We start from the raw sequence: 18,396 nt of genomic DNA, 5'->3' as shown, positions 1-18,396 counted from the left end.
GATGATATCCATTTCCAAATGGCCCCGGGGTGGAGCAAAGGCTCCTTGCCCCTGGTTTCTGGTAATGAGGGACAGCTCGTCAAAGGAGGCTGAGAATGGGTGTCCAGCTGGAAGACTTAGACTGTGTCATTGATTTGTAGCTGTAAAGGTTGTTGGGTTGGTGTGTATCTTGTGTACATTAACAACCACAATTACAACAAAGTTCTTGTAAGTTGGCTGTGGAGACTAGATGTCGCTACCTGACAGTAGCGTTTTTCATTATAACTAATGTTTATGGGCCACCCCCTCCTGAGAACGTAGTAGATCCAGTGGGGATGCAGGCATTCAGAGGGAGCTCAGTGAGTGGGAGCTGTTTGATGGCCTGTTTGGAATGGCGTGTGATAAGAGCGGGAAGCCAGAGGAAGGGTAGCCTGAGGAAATGAAGCTGGCTGCTTGCTGGGGACTCCTCCTAGCAGGCTCCTTCAGGCCACCCAATACGCTTGGCTGATGCTGACCATGTGCTGCTTCTCTGGACACAGTTCGCAGGGATGGAGTCCGGCTATGCTTGCTTCTGTGGAAACAACCCTGACTACTGGAAGTATGGGGAAGCCGCCAGTACTGAGTGCAACAGCGTCTGCTTCGGAGATCACACGCAGCCCTGCGGTGGCGATGGCAGGATCATCCTCTTTGATAGTGAGTGTGCCCTGTGCCCAGCCCAGCCCATGAGGACGTGGGGGTCTCGGAACAGGCCAGGAGCCTGCCTGCTCCCCCCCTCCCTGTCTTCATCCACCTGGCAACACTCATTGTGCATCTGCTATAAGCCAGACCTGGGGCAGGCCCTGAGGATGCCTCCCTGGGGGGGCAAGGCCTCAGCCCCTGTTCCCTGGAAGGGAAGGTGTTTAACAAGTAACTAATTGCCATCGTGCCACGTGTTTTAAAGAGAAGTGGCCAACTGTGGGATACCTAGACCACTGGGAGTAGATCATTTTTCCTAATTGACTCTGCTAAAACCATTCAGAATCAGCTTAGCTATTGTGTTAGTCTGAGCTGACTAGAGAAATAAATCCAGAGTCACTAGTGTATGTATAAGAAAGAGCTTTGTATCAAGAGTAGCTGTATATTAAGAAAACACCCCAGCCCAGTTCACATCAAGTCCATAAGTCTGATATCAGCTCACAAGTCCAAAATTAGCGCATGAATTCCTCTTCAGACGCACACAGCAATGCAAAGAAGCAAAGGCAGGAAGATCCCAGGCCTGTGGGTGCAGCGTCTTGTGGGTCCAGTGGCAGTGCAGCATCTCAGCACTGGCACGGGTCTCCACGCGGCTCCCCCAGCTTTCTGAGGAAAGCGAAGCAGGGGGGGGGGGGGGAGTTCCCAGAATCCTCATGAGAAGGCCATGCCCACAAGGAGGCATCATCAGGCTGTGACCTGATTGATGGGCTAGACTCCACCTCCTCACTCTTAATTCCTTCAAGTTGACAAGAGCATATGCAACTACCACAGATATTATCTCAATTTTGTATACTTTCCAAACCTTTTCACCATTATTGTTTTAAGGGTTTGGGGTGAGATCTCCTTGGCGTGTGTCTGAGAAGCACACATGCACTAAGCCATTTTTCCAGCCCCGTGTCTCCTGTGCCCTGACCCACCTTCTCTCAGGCCCGCCATATTTGTGAGATTCTGGCTGGAAGCAGCAGGGTCTGCATGGCACATAGGTCTGACCTCCCCCACGCTTGTTCTTCCTGCTGTGCCTGGGTCTGTGTGTGACCCAGTGGTGGTGACGCTTTACTTCAGTGGCAGCACCAACACTGTGCCGGATGGTAAGAGGGTGGGAAGGAGATGATCACATACAAGGCAGATAAAAGAAGAACCTGGCAACAACTTAGAAGGTACAGATCGTCTATAGAGCCGCCATTAGGCCTTAGGCTAAAGTGAGCCATGTCTGACATCTCAACTGGGCATCAAGGCCCAATTTTAACTAAAAGTACCATGTGGTCTATTAGTGCCCCAGGACTGCCATAGCAAGTTGCCAGGAACCAGGTGGCTAAAAGCAGAAGAAATACATGCTGTCGCAGTTCACATGGATTCTGTCACATTTGGCCGGGAGTCCAAATGTAAGCTGCTGACAGAGCGATGCTCTGCAGACTCCAGGACGGCACTCTTCTTTGCTTCTTCCTGGTGTCTGACGGTGACTAGCTTAGCGGCTGTATCACTCCCATCCTGGCTTTCCTCGTCGCCTGACCGTCTTCCCCGTGTCTCCTTTCTGCCTGTTTCCAAATCTCTTGCTCCATACAAACCTCCTCAGTGGATGAGGTTAGAGCCCACCCTGATCCAGGATGCCCTCCCCTTCGCTTGATGACTTCTGCAAAGACCTGTTTCTAAAGGCGGTCAGATCCGTCGATGGGAGGGGCTTGGGCTTGAACAGAGCTCTTTCGACTCTAGCTCATGCGCCCCAGTGCACTAGGTCCATCTGCTGCACAGACTTCTTTAGCGTATCGAAAGCCAGGCTGGTGCTTTGAGGGCGAGAGTGCACTGGACCCAAACCATGGTGTTCGCCGTCGCCTCGTGTGCATGTAAAAGTGGGACGTTAAATAAGGAAGGCAGAAGCAGCATCGATGCATTTGCATCGTGGTGCTGGTGAAGACCATTGACAGTACCACAGGCCGCCAAAAGGACACACCAATCTGTGTTGGAAAAAGTAAGGCTATTGCGCTCCTTAGAGGCAAAGATAGCAAGACCGTGTCATGCAGACTTTGGACATGTTGTCAGGAGAGACCAGTCCCTGGAGAAAGAGAAGGACATCATGTTTGGCAAAGTGGAGGAGCAGTGCAAAAGAGGAAGGCCCTCCAGGAGACGGATGGACACAGGGGCTGCCTCAGTGGACTCAGGCACGGGCACCACTGGGAGGTTGGTGCAGGACTGCGTGGTGTTTTGTTCTGTTGTGCATAGGGCTACCAATGAGTCGGAGCCAATTCAATGGGAGCTATCAACAACAACAACAGCATTCAACCCAGTACTTAGACTTCTCTAGACTCAACCGCTTTTGCAGGCCGCAGCTTCGATGTGCTGTTGGACCAGGACAGTGGCCAGCTTAACCCGTGTGGTCCCTGAGTGTATAGTGAAGCTCCGCAGGCCCCCTCCACACCCTGTGTTAGAGCATGCCGCTGATTGCCTGCCTCTGCTGCAGCTGAAGGCCGAGGCATGGCGAATGCATAAGGGAAAATAGTGGGCCAATAATCCGACAGGGTGGGCATGGCTGTGCTACTTGAGCAGGGTCACTGGACATGGTGAAGCCATTGACATGTCTGTTCTCAGCACCAGCAACAAAAAAAGAAAATAAATTAGCTACAAGAGTAGTTGGCAAAATAAATAAATAAAAGAATTGTTGTCAAATAATATCCCTTGCCCATCTATGTATCCTCCCATCTCGAGAGTTCATCGTGAGGAGGTTCTCCGCCCTGACCCTTAGCTCGGGGACGATGTCTACTGAGCTGACAAAGCACCTGGCATGTTCTCATCGACACCTTTGCTTTCCCCCACAAGAGCTGCCCGGCTATTCTATTTGAAGTCGAAAGACAAGTGTTAAGGAAAGTCAAGCTGCTGGGACGGCTGAGCCCCAGAAAGTGATGTCCTCTCCTCCGGTCCTAGCACAAAGCCAAACAGCAAAGGAACCAGGCATTCCCCGAGTAGCCGCTAGAGCGCATGGCGAGCTGATGTGAATGATCCCAGAGCCCTGCCAGCAGCCAGCCGAGGGAGGCACCTGCTGCAGTTTGCTAGGGCTGCAGAAATGTCACAAGTGGGCGCTTTCAGGAACAGAAATTCGATTTCTCACAGTTAAGAAGGCTGAACTTAGGACACGGCTTCAAGACATCTAGAAACCTGTCTGTCCCCCCCTCCCCCACTCCCCCACCCCCTCGCATGCACCTGCATGTGTTCTCGCCTTTTGATAACTGAGTCCTGATTAGGCCAGGAATCACCTGGCGCTGATAGGCTATTAACGTAACAGAAAAAGGGACCAAGTCTCAACTGGGTCACATGTGCAGGTTCAAGGGTTAGGGCTTCAATATATGTTTTGGGGTGAATGACCCCAGCACATCACTGTCATCATCCGCATTGTTGTTGGGCAGCAAGGGGTCCGGGAAAGCCTGCCAGCATAGCCAAAAACAGAGACCAGGTTATTTGGAGAAATTCTAAGTTTATTCGGGCAAGTGCTTGCAGAAGGAGCACAGGTTTCCCCTCGGAGCTGTTTCAGAGTCCAGTCCTGACCCCGCAAGTTAGTTCACTAAGAACAGATTTTTCACAACAACTGAAGGAGGAGACCAGCAGGTTCCCACAATGTCACAGATGCAATCGGCACCCTAAGGCAGCAAGCAGATTCTACAGTGATCACGAGGCCGTATGTCTGTGGCCGAAGTTCTCCAGGGGCCCTCAGACCGCCATCCCCTGAAGTTTCATGCACCCTTCTCTCTCTAAATTGGAGCGATACTTTGCGTCTGTCCTCCCAGCCTTGCTAGCCTCCTTCCCATGTTGAGACACCCTGCTGAGTAAGCTTCAAAGGAATTTTTACTTGTAAGGGCCGGAGAGGGTTACATTTGGGGTCTTTAACAAACTCAGTCTTAAACTGTGATTCCCCACCCCCACCCCACCCCTGCTATCCATCCGAGAGGGTTAGGCCCTGAGGAGAGGGAGTCACTTCAGGGGCTCCCCCACCCAGCGGCTTGGCTTCCTTTACCATGCGTAATTCCACAGCACATCCACACGTGGTAGATTGATCTTAAGGGGAAACGAGAGGTGTTGGTGAAGCTGTGGAGCAATTGGACCGCTCCCTCGTTGCGGGTGAGACTGTACCGTGGGGCAGCCTCTGGAAAGCAGCACCCTGGTGAGTCGCCTTGCGGCCCAGTGATATCACTCCTAGGCGTATGTCCGAGGAACTGGTTGGAGCGTTCACCACAGGGTTCGCACTCTGTGAGAAAGGGGAATGACTCTCCTGCCCCCCAGCCGAGGAATAGGTAAACAGAGCATGGCGTCCATACACAGAGACCACAATAGTGCCCAACCGCGAAAACCAATCACACTCGGAGCCCTGCTGCCACATGGGTAATTCTTGGCAGCAGTGTGCTGAGAGCAGCCACACACAAAAGGCCACCCGCCGTCTGAGCCCATTTATATGAAATGCCAGTAGGTAACTCCATAGAGACAGGAGCTGACCATGGTTGCCAGGGAGGAGCGGGGCAGCGATCTCGGGGCGTGACTGGCGTGAGTTTTAGCCCTGGAGTGATGAAAGTGTTCGGGAAGCAGCCAGCGGCAGCCTTTGCTCAGCATTACTAAAAAAATGAAAACCCAAACTCCCTGGCATCGAGTCGATGCTGACTCAGTAACCCTATAGGACGGGGTAGAACGGCTCCTGTGAGTTCGAGACTGACTCTTTACCGGAGTAGACAGCCCAGTCTTTTAAAAATCATTTTATTAGGGGCTCATACAACTCTTATCACAATCCATACATCCATCCATTGTGTAAAGCACATTTGTACATTCACTGCCCTCATCGTTCCCAAAACACCTGCTCTCCACTCAAGCCCCTGGCATCAGCTCCTCATTTTCCCTCCTCCCTCCCCGCTTCCCCCTCCTTCATGAACCCTTGATTATTCATAAATTATTATTTTGTCATATCTTTTACTATCAGATATCTCCCCTCACCCACTTTTCTGTTGTCTGTCCCCCAGGGAGGAGGTTATATGGAGATCCTTATAATCAGTTCCCCTTTTCCCCCTGGTATCGCCACCCCACCCTCCTGGTATCGCCACTCTCACCACTGTCCTGAAGGGATCATCTGCCCTGGATTCCCTGTGTTTCCAGTTCCTATCTGTACCAGTGTACATCCTCTGATCTAGCCAGATTTGTAAGGTAGAACTGGGGTCATGATATTGAGGGCGTGGGGGTGGTGGTGGAAGAGGAAGCATTTAGGAACTAGAGGAAAGTTGTATGTTTCATCATTGCTACATCGCACCCTGACTGGCTCGTCTACTCCCTGCGACCCTTCTGTAAGTGGGATGTCCAATTGCCTATAGATGGGCTTTGGGTCTCCACTCCACACTCCCCCTCATTCACAATGATATCTTTTTTTTGTTTGTTCTTTGATGCCTGGTACCTGATCCCTTCGACACCTCATGATCACACAGGCTGTTGTGCTTCTTCCATTTGGGCTTTGTTGCTTCTGAGCTAAATGGCCGCTTGTTTATCTTCCAGCCTTTAAGACCCCAGACACTATATCTTTTGATAGCTGGGCACCATCAGCTTTCTTCACCACACTTGGAAAGCCCAGTCTTTCTCCCTCGAACCAGCTTGTGATTTGAACTACTGACCTTACAGTTAGCAGCCCAACGCTAACTGGTAACCGCTACAGTACCAGAGCTCGTCAGCATTGCCAGCCTACTAACAACCACTGGATTGTACACTAAAGTCTCGGAAATGGGACTCCTTTGTGACTTTATTGAGCAGTTTACATCCACAGGCGCTGGACTGTCCACCCTCTGTGCATTATGGAAGCAGGGAGGCCCACGGTGCTTCAGAAGCCTGAAGGAAAACCCCATCATCTTTTCATTCCATTGGCCATGAACTTTCCTTTTCTCATAGCAGGCCCACTTCCCAGATGAGAAAACTGAGGCATGCAAGTGTTTTCCCCACTGAGACTCTGAGAGACCACCTCTGGCTGCAGGAAGGCTCTGGCCCCGGCCACCAGCAGGCCTCCCGACCTGCCCCTGCCCTGATTGTAGGTGTCAGGCCAGCCTCTCCTTTCCTCAGCGCTGTTCTGGTCCCTCTCCAGAGCACATGTTTGCTCTCTGAATCGCCGAATTGGCACACTATCTCCTCGAGCACACAGAGTTCTCACTTGAAGGCCTGCTTTGGGAACTGTTGAAATATCTGCTGATTAGACATACTTTGATCCAGTTATAACAGCTCATATTCACCGAGTGTCAACTGGGTGCCACGCCCTCACTGAACACTCGACAGGAGCAGACTTCGTTCATTCTCTGACTCCACGAGCACTTTGATTTCACAGAGGAGGAGACGGAAGCACCAGGGATTCAGGCGGGTTGGACAGGGGGACGCCCGGCCACACTCCAGGCTGTCACTTCTGGGCCCGTGTGTACATGTCACTGCGTGAGATTCAGGGGAGTGGTGAGTCCCCTGGGGCACCTGCCCATCAGTACCTCAGGGGTGGTCCACCCCCCGGGCACCAGGCAGCAGGCTATTCCCCTGCTGCAGTTTCCCGAAGGACGTCTGGTGTGCCTGTCACCCTTGTAACGGGACAGGGACACCAAGAAGTGGCAATGCCCTCCTATATCGCTTGCCGCCCTTCCAGGTGGATCCCCATATTTCCCTGTGTCCTGTCTCGCCTTCCCTCCTGCGCTCACACGGTACAATGGCCCTGAAACGAGGCTGCCCCGCAGCTGGCATCCGGGCTCACGGACTCCAGCAGGCCCAGCTGAGCAGGAAAGCTGCCTCCCAGCCATTTGTCCAGGGCTTCAGGGTTCCTGCTGTGACCAACCCTGAACCCTAAGATGGTCTGGCTGTACAGAAAAAAGCCAACCTTGCCCATCAGGGCGGGCCTCGCCGCTAAGGCCTGGCATCCTTGTGTCTCTGCAGCTCTCGTGGGTGCCTGCGGCGGCAACTACTCCGCCATGACGGCGGTGGTCTACTCCCCGGACTTCCCCGACACCTACGCCACAGGCCGGGTCTGCTACTGGACCATCCACGTGCCGGGGGCCTCCTCCATCCACTTCAACTTCACCTTGTTCGACATCCGGGATTCCGCAGACATGGTGGAGCTGCTGGACGGCTACACGCACCGAGTGCTGGTCCGTTTCAGCGGCCGCAGTCGGCCCCCGCTGTCCTTCAACGCGTCGCTGGACTTCGTCATTCTGTATTTCTTCTCCGACCGCATCAACCAGGCCCAGGGATTTGCCCTCCTGTACCAAGGTAGCCGGCCTCGCCCTTCCCTGCCACCCATCCTCTCGTGACCCAGGGCCCTCGGCTGTCCCTGTTGGGAGTCCATGGGTCCAGGCTACTGACCTTACCTGCAGCAGACCTGCCCTCCATCCACTCCACACTTTGTGTGTGTGTCAGGGCAGCGGGGAGAGCTGGTGCCTGTCGCTTTTGCAACAGGTGGGCAAGGGGGCATGGGGGTGGGGGTGGGCACGAGGGTGTGAAACAGCAGGGTAGACTTGGAAGGATTGGTGGGGTTGTTTGCTCCATCCCCCTGCCTGCGAGCATGCGGGGCAGTGCCAAGAACCCATGGACAGTCACTGCCTGGGGAAGGTGTCTAAGGCCTAGAGCAGCGGTTCTCAGCCTGTGGGTCTTGATCCCTTTGAGGATCGAACGACCCTTTCACAGGGGTCACCCGATTTATAACAGTAGCAAAATTATTTATGAAGTAGCAACGAAAATAATGTCATGGGTGGGGAGGTCACCACCACATGAGGAAATGTATGAAAGGGTCACGACATTAGGAAGGCTGAGAACCGCTGTCCTAGTGTGTGTTCCTGGGGAGCAATAGCAGAGCCTTAAGTAGTGCTCCTGGGTGGCCCCTGGGCTGAGACGGGCTTGAAGGAGGCCAGGATGGGGACCAGTCAGTGGGAAGGAAGAAGGCCTGCTGGAGTCAGCGGCTCCTTCAGAGCCAGAGCCTGGCAAGCTCTCTCCCTATGGGGTCAGCCGGCGAGGAGCCAGTCCACTCAGACCCTCAGCCAGTATCCAATCCGAGGAAGGGGCCCATCCCCATCGCCTCCGCCTTCACTGCCCTCTGGGTCCCCCCTCATTCTGCTTGACCTTCCAGCTGTCAAGGACGAGCAGCCACAGGAGCGGCCCACTGCCAACCAGACACTGGCCGAGGGCATTACCGAGCAGGCCAACCTCAGTGTCAGTGCTGCCCGGTCCTCCAAAGTCCTCTACGTCATCACCACCAGCCCCAGCCACCCGCCACAGACAGTCCCAGGTAGCTCCTCGGACCCTAGCAGGGCCGGGTGGGAACCCAAGAGCCCCGATGCCGAGGTCTTGGCAGTTACAGAAACAAGGGGTTGGGGGAGGGGGGAGCATGGTTTCCACTTTCAGAGGGACATTGGAGACACTGTCCCCTGTGGCTTGTAGTTTGTCCTAGTCTTTGAAGGACGTGTTCTCAGTGTTTAAGCACGAGGGCTCACCTCCAGTTGTGCCTCTTGCACTGTTTGTGAACCTGGCATTGCCCACCTTGGGCTATATTGCTACATGCCACATTTCAACTCCCAAGGCCATTAGTATTTGCAAGCGATGCACTCACCCATCCTTCCATCCAACCTTCCATCCAGCTTTCTATCCTTCCTTCCTTCCTTCCTTCCATCCATCCATCCATCCATCCATCCTTTTATCCAACCTTTTATCCATCAACCCATCCATGCATCCATCCATGCATGCATCCATGCATGCATCCATCCATCCATCCATCCATCCATCCATCCATCCATGCATCCATCTATCCATCCATCCACCCATCCATCCACCTACCCACCCACCCAACAGCCCATTCAGCCTTCCATCCCTCCCAAAGACACTGAAGAGCTTCCATAGAGCCAGGCACCCTCTTGATGTAGGACGATAGAGTGAATTAAACAAAATCCCCACCGCCCATGGCTTAATGTTCTAAGTGGGAGGAGAAAGGCAAGAAGTGAAAGGAGCCCATAGCTCTCCCTAAGAGCTCTGGAAAAGAGCAGGGCAGGAAGAGGGGGGGGTGGCGGCTGTGTCTTGAGCCAGCTACCCAGGTGAGTGTATGCTTCCAGTCCCTCTTTACTGCCGAGAATGGGGAAGCTCCTCTGAGCTGGGGGTGCTCGAGAGGGCCCCTAGCAAGGACCTAGTCTGGGGCGTGTCAACCTGCTCTCGGGCTCCCTGTAGGCCGGTGTGGGCACCCCAGGGCCACTGGAACGGCCCAGGGGGTTGCAACAGCAGATCCCTGCCTTTATCTTGGACGATCGGCCACAATACAAATGTACTTCGTGGCCACAGGGGCACTGGGTCATTCAACTCTTATCACAATCCATACATACATCAATTGTGTAAAGCACATCTGTACATTCTTTGCCCTCATCATTCTCAAAGCATTTGCTCTCTACTTAAGCTCTGTGCATCAGGTCCTCTTTTTTTCCCGCTCCCCCTCCCTCATGAGCCCTTGATAATTTATAAATCATTATTTTGTCATATCTTGCCCTATCTGATGTCTCTCTTCACCCCCTTTTCTGTTGTCTGTCCCCCAGGGAGGAGGTCACTCGTAGATCCTTGTAATCGGTTCCCTCTTTCCAACCCCCTCTCCCTCTACCCTCCCAGCCTCGCCCCTCACACCCCTGGTCCTGACGGGATCATCGCCCTGGGTTCCCTGTGCACCTGTCTTTTTGCACTTGCAGGATGGACTGTGTATGGCCTGGCCACGCTCCTCATCCTCACGGTCACAGCCATCATCGCAAAGGTACTTCTGCATGTCACGCTCAGGTGAGGATGAATGAGTGAGGCCACTCAACCCAGTGGGGAGCCTCTGTATCCCCTTCTGCTCGGTCTCATGTGTCTGCTGGGGCCATCAGACCGGGCCCTCAGAGGTCTTGCTCAGTCGTGGGCAGCGGTCAGAGGGCTGGTGCCTGCCCCTGTGTCCGCAGGGTGCGACTCCACGAGGACTGGGTGGTCTGGGCATGAAGAGTGGTGCCGCCGGCCCTGCAGTGAGCTCTCTGTGCCCGAGCACAGCTCCCCAGGGCACACAGTCTCTTCGGAGTCCTCAGCCTGGGGCAGCGTGCATGTGCATGAAGGTGGCTATGCAGACAGCGAGCACGCAGTTGTCAACCAAGAGGCTGCCGTGCAAGTTCGCCCAGAGACACGTGGCCATCAACCTCTGCAGTCAGCCCCGAAACCCCTTGGGGATGCCTTCTGCTCTGACACCGGGCCCACGCGAGCTGGAGCCGCCACGGTGGCAACTTGCTACTTACTGGCTTTTCACGTGGCTTTTCTTCCCCCCAGACACTGGGAGGAGGTCGCAGGCAGAGGATGCTGGGATTTCTTTCGCTGACCAATCAGAACCCTTATTTCAGAAGCTATCGAAGCTTTATCCCTCAAGGAAGGCTAATGGCAAGGAAAATGAAACCCACTTCTGTCCTTCATTCGCCGCTCATTCAGCAGACCCGCCTCCCGGGAAAGAGGCCCAGTGCTGCTATTGGGGTTGGGATGAGGAGGTCCTTCTCAGCTTTGCTGGGCTCCTACCCTGTCTTTCCTGGGGTTCCTAGTGCAGGCAGCCTCTACCCGTGCCCAGGAAAAGCCACCTCGCCTCCCACGAGGATGGCAGCCACAGCCGCTCTTTCCCATCTTTTCAGCCTGCCCCCAGCCCAGGCATCTCCACCCTCAGCTTGACATTATTCAGTGGAAACAATGTCATTTTTATCGCCAACTGAGCTCACGGGCAGGCCTTTTGTCCATGTTTTTTAAAAGCCACAAATGCCACATTCTGGGGCCGCCTCTCTAGCCGTCCCCGACAGCACCCAGAGAGTGGGCCACCTGGGGGCCCCGGCACTCACAGCGCAGCTGAGGCCCCAGTGCCCACCACCCACCTCACACAGGCTAGCGCCCACCTTAGCCTGGCCTCCTCTCCTCAGCAGTACCCTCTCCCGCTGCCCTGGGGGTGGGGGTGGGGTGAGGTGGGAGCAGAATGGAGCACCATCACCTCTTTGGGCGAGGTAGACTTGCAGGCAAGTACGTCATTCGAAGAAACTATTTGCTGCTTAAGAAAAAGAACTTAAAAACTGTAACACCGCCTGCTGGAAAGTTCTGTCTGTACGAAGCTGACCTGGGCCAGCAGTGGCTCCCGGGGATGGACTTCCCCTTGGCCTCGCCTCACCCTACCCCTTGGTGGCCCCTTCCTAGAACCAGGGCTCGAATGAGCTGTCAGTGCTCCAGCTCCTCCGCTCTGGGCTTTTCTTCCCCACAGGTTCTGGGAGGAGGTTGCGGGCAGGGGATTCTGGGATTTCTCTCTTGTTGACACTCAGCCCTGTTCTGTTTGACAGGTCCCATCGCATTCCTGCCTCCGGGGACCTTCGGGATTGCCACCAACCAGGGACTTCCGGGGAGATCTGGAGCATTTTTTACAAGCCTTCTACTTCCATCTCCATCTTTAAGAAGAAGCTCAAGGCGCAGAGTCCACAGGATGACCGCAGCCCCCTCGTGAGCGACTAGAGCCTGGCCAAGCACCGAGGACGCCTGGCTGCGGGCAGAGCGCTCCTGGGCTCTCCAGACTGACGCCCTGGCCCCTCCGGGCCACCATCCTGCAGCTGGGAGGGCTCGCACTTGGGAGCAGCGGGTCGGGCTCACTCTGCCCCCACAACCACTCCCTCCTTCCCCTCCACCCCCTGCCCTGGGACCCAGGCGAGTGCTAGATGGTCACCCACTGGGGAGTGGGCATGGGGTGCTTCTTCTCCGCCTTGTCTACCTTCCTGATCGTGACCTTTGGATCAGGGTCAGACAGGGAGCGAGAGCTTAAAGGCTGGCCACACCCTGGGCATCAGCACCTCCAGAGTGTACGGAGCTCAGGGCTCACCCGGCCGACTCCGGCCCGAGAAAGGGGTCTGGAGACAACTCCCCAGGGTCTCTCGTTATGTTTCCATCACTCACGACCAGCAGAGCAAACTTGAGTGGTCACGTACACACGCTGATTCTGTTGCTGCAATAGACTATTCTCGAAGTTGGTGTTGGCACCCAGTCAGTGCTGCTCGTGCATGCTGGTGGGCCTCAGGGCCAGGTCCCGTCGCACCCCACATCCCGCCTGTGCCCCCCACCCCAGGAGCCCCAGAGCCTACATGCCTGCTCCACTGGCTCCAGGTTCAAGAAGGCAGAAAGCTCCTGAAGCTGTCTCCTATGGGCCTGGAAGGCTTAGAAGTGGGACGGCGGGGGCAGGGGGAGCACCTGAAATGGAAGGCACCAACTGGAGAGGGGGCCAGCAGCCCTCATGGGGCCTCAAGGCATTTGTCAGCAGCAGCTGCAGGAGCACTGCCCTCCCCAAGGCTTTGTCCTCAGGCCTTGCTTAGCTGCCGGCCTCTTTCAAGGCCAACACTGCCTCCCCCAGCCACTGCTGGCCACAGCCCTTCCCCAGGCTCTGCTCTGCCAGCAAGGTTCCTGTGCCCGGCCACGCCCGGAGGTCGGTGGGCACATGGCCAGCTGTAGCCTGAGTCCAGGGGGTGCTCGGAGCTGGCAGACAAGTGCCGGAGGAGGGTGGGACGCTCCAGGCGCCGTGGGGACGGCACAGCTGCCTGGCCCTGTCCTGCCACTTTGATCTAGAAAGAACAAGTGTCCGGGAGCAGCTGCTGCCCACAGGCCCTGGTGCTGAGGGCCCTGGCAACGGACAGCACGTCTGTCTCCCCTGCTCCCTCCTATGGGACCCAGGTGCCAGGTGGGGTTCATAGTAGGCACCATGCAGGGGGTCCCCAGCAGCAGCACAGAGGGGACTAGCAGCGGGCAGGAAGGGCTTATCTAACCACAGAGGGACTCAGCTCCCGGGCACCAAGCTTGCCCGCCAGCCTCCACCTCATGCCTCAGGCCCCGTGCTGGGCACTTCCAGAAGCCTGCGGCGGAGCTGCCTTCACCAGAATGAAAGCTGTGGTGCCCAGCTGCCTCCCCTTGACCCCTGGGCAGCCCTTGCCCAACTGGCTACAGTGCAGGGAGAGAATCCCAAACCAAACCCACTGCCAGCAAGTCGGTTCCGACTCTGAGCAGCCCTGCAGCTCTGCCCCTGTGGGGTCCTGAGGCTGGAAGTCTTTACAGGGCCAGACAGCCCCATCTTCCTCCCTCCGAGTGGCTGGCGAAGTCAAACTGCTGACCTTGCAGTTGGAGGAACTGACCCGGTCTCCAGGGCTTCATGGTGTGGGGAGGGGGGGCTGTCCCTGGTTCGGCGTCCATGCTTCAGGCTGGGGCTGGGCTAGAGGTGGTCCTCCCCACCCACCCAGGACTCCACGCAGAGGAAGCACCTGAGACACAGGGCCTGACAGGAAGAGACCACTTACAGGGGAAGATGTTGGGGTCAGAGGTCATGGGAAAGGGGTGGCCCTGGGGGAAGTGACTGCAGAGCAGCTGATGGGGCCCCTGTGCCCAACGCCACCTACAAGCCCCAGACCTGCCTCAGCCAGGGTTCCCCAGAGCCACCTCCACTGTGGTACTGATGTGAGGGGACTCCCCAGCATCCTAGCAGTGACCCGCCCCAGTGTTCGTTTGTCACATGCAAAGCAATGACTAGTTGGAGTGAGCCCCTGTCTCTCCCCACCCCACCCCTACTCCAGAGAGCAGTCTGAGGACTCTGCAGGTGGGAGCCGGGTGCTGATGCTTCTGAGCTGTGTGCTTGCTCAGGACCCACAAAGATGACCGTGCCCCGAGTGTGGCATCTAACCAGCACCCAGCCACGAGTCAGCTTGGCCAGGCCTTCCACGAGCCTGGGCCACAGTGCACTTACTCTTTAGAGCACTTAGACGTGGGCGGCATGAATGACCACTAAGTAGCCCAGAAGGAAACCCCCAGTGGAAGTGGACAGCCTGTAAACTCCGCCCCTCTCTCCTGGCCCCAACCCCAGCAGGGCCTGCCACCCTGGGAGCACCCTCCGCCTGTTTGGTGTCTGCTTCGGGTCTTGTCCTGGGCGTTGTTCACCTTGTGACAGTGCCCTCTGGTGTCTTGTTCACTCTCCTCACTGTTCTACCTCCTGGCCAAGTCTCTCAGCTTAGCTGCCCTGGTGTGGAGTGTTCGAGAACCGTCCGCCCGCAGTCCCTCCCCCCAGGCTGGACGGCTGAGGGGGACAGTGCTGACCTCGGCCGCAGACGACCGGCAGGCCCCTTGCACGGCCCCGTCTTGCCGTTAGCATGGGGGAGACTCGGAGGTAACCTTCCCCAGAAAGGAAGTAACGTCAAGGCACTTGCTGGGGCCACCCACCCCCCCGCAGCACCAGACCCCCCACCACCACTCGCCTTCTTTCAAGGACCCCAACTCTGGGCAACAGACCCTGTGTGTAAATACGTTCTCAACACAGAACTTGGAGAATCAAATAGGAACAGCCTGTATTTTAAAACGACAAGATGATGTGTGTGACGCACTGTATACAATTTAATATATATTTCTAGGATTCTGTTATTTAAGAAAATGGAATGTAATGGTACTTAACTTTTACAAAAGAGAAGAAAATGTTATTTTTACTGTCTGAAGAAAAAATAAACATTCTCTTTATTATAGAAACTGCGCTGAGGCTCTGTGGGGGCTTCGATGAAGGGACCCCAGCATGGTCATGAGCCCCTGCGCCCCCCTCCCCTCGGTCTCCACTCTCTGGTTCTTCGGGCGCAGCCCTGGGGTCTTGCCCTGGCCTTGACTCGCATTTGCTCTGTGCTGGCGAGACCTGGGCAGGGTGACAGGCCAAATGAGCCCGCCGCCATCGGGGCAGGGAGGCCAGAGGCTAGGCTGTCAGAGACCACCCCACAGCCCCAGCTTGCTCACCTGAGAAAGCTCACATAACCCTACCTGCACCCCAGAGCGCGCGTGTGAAGACAACGGGTGAGTGGTGGTTGAGCTCAGGTGGGATTCACCTTGCCCTTCAGAAAAACACTGCCCTCCCACCTCTCCTCCAACTGCCCCCTTCCAGCCCCAGTAGACGCTCCATGTAAGAGTGGCCTCCTGTGTTGGGCGCCATTGAGAGCTTGCACGTCCTTGCAATGCTTGGCGAGGGCAGGGGTGTCTGGGGCTGTGCTAACCCAGGTTGGGAGGGTTACATTCACCCAGAGGTACCTTGTAAGAAAGGCCTGGCAATCTTCCTCCAAAACACCAAAGAGCCCTGTGGACCAGGGTCCCACTGGGGCATGTGTGGGTTCGCCCTGGACTGCAGGCCACTGGATGGCAGGCAGCTGGGTTGGTTTCAACTACGCTGAAGAGGACCCTGTGGCTCAGGGCCGAGGCCAGGCAGTAGCGGAGACCACGGTGCTGTGGCCAGCTTGCTGGACTTCAGAGCCCACCGCTCAGGAGCCCCAGAGCCCCAGCCAGGAAAGGGAGGAAGGACAGGGTGACAGCCTGCATTGTGAAAAGTGGATCATAGGAGCTTGAATGTCAGGACATGCTGAGGAAGTCCTGCCCAGTGGTGGGTGGGGGGAATGAGGGCAAGAGACTGGCCATGTCCATCTGCCAAGATGGGCCCAGGGCCAACACCACTACTTAGGATGTGACTGTGGGCCAGTACCCAGCCCGCGTGTCTCTTTTACCATGTATAAAGGGGCTCGGGTGCCCCAGTCATGCAGTGGTTCAAATCCACCAGCCGCTCCTCATGAGAAAGAGGTGGGGGCTAGCTGCCCCCACCAAGACTGACGGCCTTGGAAGCCCTGGGGGACAGTTCTGTGTCCTGTGGGCTTTCTGAGTCAAAAACCGGCCTCAGAGCGACACGTTTTGGTTTTCTGGTGTCCGGTGAGGGGATGACGGTGACCACCTCCTAACTGTGATCGGTTGTCCGTGAATGTTACCTCCTCCATTACAGAATGTGTGGCAGGGGTTAAGGATGAGTGCAGTGTGGTGCTCGGGTGTGGGGTGAAGGTGGAGAGAGGTCCTGTTCTCTGAGGATACCTGGCCTGGCCAAAAACATGGCAGATCCTCCTGAGGTCCGGGGAGTGAGGTCCCTGTGGATGGGCAGCCTGAGACTCAAGTCAAGACCAGACCTGGGAAGCACACCCCTGGGACATCCTCCAGTATGATCCCGGGGGGCTGCTGGCAGCAGTGTCAGGATAACGGGCAGAAGAGGAGGCGCTGAGGCAGGACAACCAGGATGGGCAGGGCCACTCAGAGACGCTGGTCCCAAGTCCAGGGCTCCTCAAGCCAAGCCTCTGAGCAGCTGTTTTAGCACACCCTGCTGGCTCTGAGTCTCAGCCCCACACTCTCACTGCCAGGCAAGGTCTCCCAGGTCCAGCCGGTTCACTGTTAGAGTGTGGGACTTTCAAATGGCCTCACGGGTGACGCAAATGGTCTGTGTTCATCTGCTCACCTAAAGGTTGGCAGTTCGAACCCACCCACCCACAGGCACCATGGGGGAAGGCCTCCATCAGGTTGGCAACCCAGAAAGGCCCCTAAAACAGTTCCACTGTGCATCCATGGGGCCGCCATACGTCGGGGTCCACTGCACGGCCACGGGGTGAGGGGCTTGTTTGTTTAGGGTTCTAGGTGAGCAGGCCCAGGCAACAAACGAATTCTACCACCAGCCCTCCTGGGTGGCTGAGCGCAGGGTGCTCTCAGAGACGATTGCTCTTCAAGCCTGGACCCCCAACTAACCCTGGGGTCACCCCCCTGGTGGCTAGCTAACAGATTGGCTCACAAAAGAATGAGCGCCACCTCTCGGTACCGCCTTTAAAAATCACCAGGTGACTCCGGCGGTCAGCCATGCCGTCACAGCGAGGAAATGCCTGGAGCAGCAGCATGGAGCTCAGGAGATGGTCCCGCCTGGTGAAGCACATACACCGTCTGCCCAAGGCCAGGCGCCGTTTGGTGTCTTGGCTGTGGCTTCGGTGGTGCTGACTGTGGGACACGGAACTAACTCCCTGACAGCGTCCTCACTCTCTCCTTTGATTGGTCCAGCCGCTGGGTGGGAGTTTAGGTTTTCCTCGCTCCGAGGTGGCATCCAGGCTGAAGGCGATCATCGCTGATCTTCAACAGCAAGGGCGTCAATTCCCTCTGAGACTGCAACGTCGCACACCCGCAAAGCCCGTCTCTGCCGAGACTCCTTACAGAAGAGGCCTGGGGAAGGTGTGGGGACAGCAGCTGGGCCCCGCTGCCTCTTGGGAAGGGCCATTTCTCTGAAGCGAACGTTGGGCAGCGTCGTGCTCAATGCCCCTGGCCTTCACCCAACACTGTGTTGGCATTGTTGGTTGGCATTGTGTGGATTCTGACTCAAAATGGCCTTGCGTGGATTCTCCAAGGGGTGGACCGGGCCTGTTAGACCTTTCCGAAGCAGATCGCCAGGTCTGTTGTCCACGGCATCTCTGAGCGGCTCAGAACCACCAACCTTCCCATTAGTCGTTGAGCACTTCCCCGTTCATAGCACTCGGGGCCTCATCCAACCGTGAGGGCAGCAGGCCGGCTCCTCCCGGGCGGCCGCTTCCTTCCTCGGGTGTTTACCTTCTCGGAGCTTGCCTTCTCCTTCCCAGCAGCGCTGTCCTTCCATGAAGGACAATATTTTTAGTGGCAGGAAATGGCTGGTGGAAAACAAGTGGGGTGGCCTTGCGGGTACATTTCTTACAGACAATTGTGCAACAGAAAAATAATCAGCACAGCCAATGCGTGACCGTCCTGCCGACAGAACCAGCTCTGGACCCTGGGACACCAGCACCAGGAAGAGACCCCCATCTGCGTGGCCTTTGG

At 56.2% G+C, this 18,396-nt stretch overlaps 1 protein-coding gene across 1 annotated transcript in view; it reads left to right on the top strand.

The window, feature by feature from the left end:
- KREMEN1 (kringle containing transmembrane protein 1) overlaps positions 1-15,230 on the top strand; it is a 71,990-nt gene extending 56,760 nt beyond the window's left edge. The window contains exons 5-9 of the mRNA XM_075533760.1: positions 519-672; positions 7,627-7,959; positions 8,813-8,971; positions 10,407-10,491; positions 12,045-15,230. Coding sequence (XP_075389875.1) covers positions 519-672; positions 7,627-7,959; positions 8,813-8,971; positions 10,407-10,491; positions 12,045-12,213 — 900 coding nt within the window. The 3' untranslated portion in view covers positions 12,214-15,230. The remainder of the gene's footprint in view (positions 1-518; positions 673-7,626; positions 7,960-8,812; positions 8,972-10,406; positions 10,492-12,044) is intronic.
- The last annotated feature ends 3,166 nt before the right edge of the window (positions 15,231-18,396 follow it).

Source organism: Tenrec ecaudatus, chromosome 16, assembly GCF_050624435.1.
Source record: "Tenrec ecaudatus isolate mTenEca1 chromosome 16, mTenEca1.hap1, whole genome shotgun sequence".
Taxonomy (NCBI): domain Eukaryota; kingdom Metazoa; phylum Chordata; class Mammalia; order Afrosoricida; family Tenrecidae; genus Tenrec; species Tenrec ecaudatus.
The sequence above is the reverse complement of the archived record's forward strand: the minus strand, read 5'-3'. Positions and strand labels throughout refer to the sequence as shown.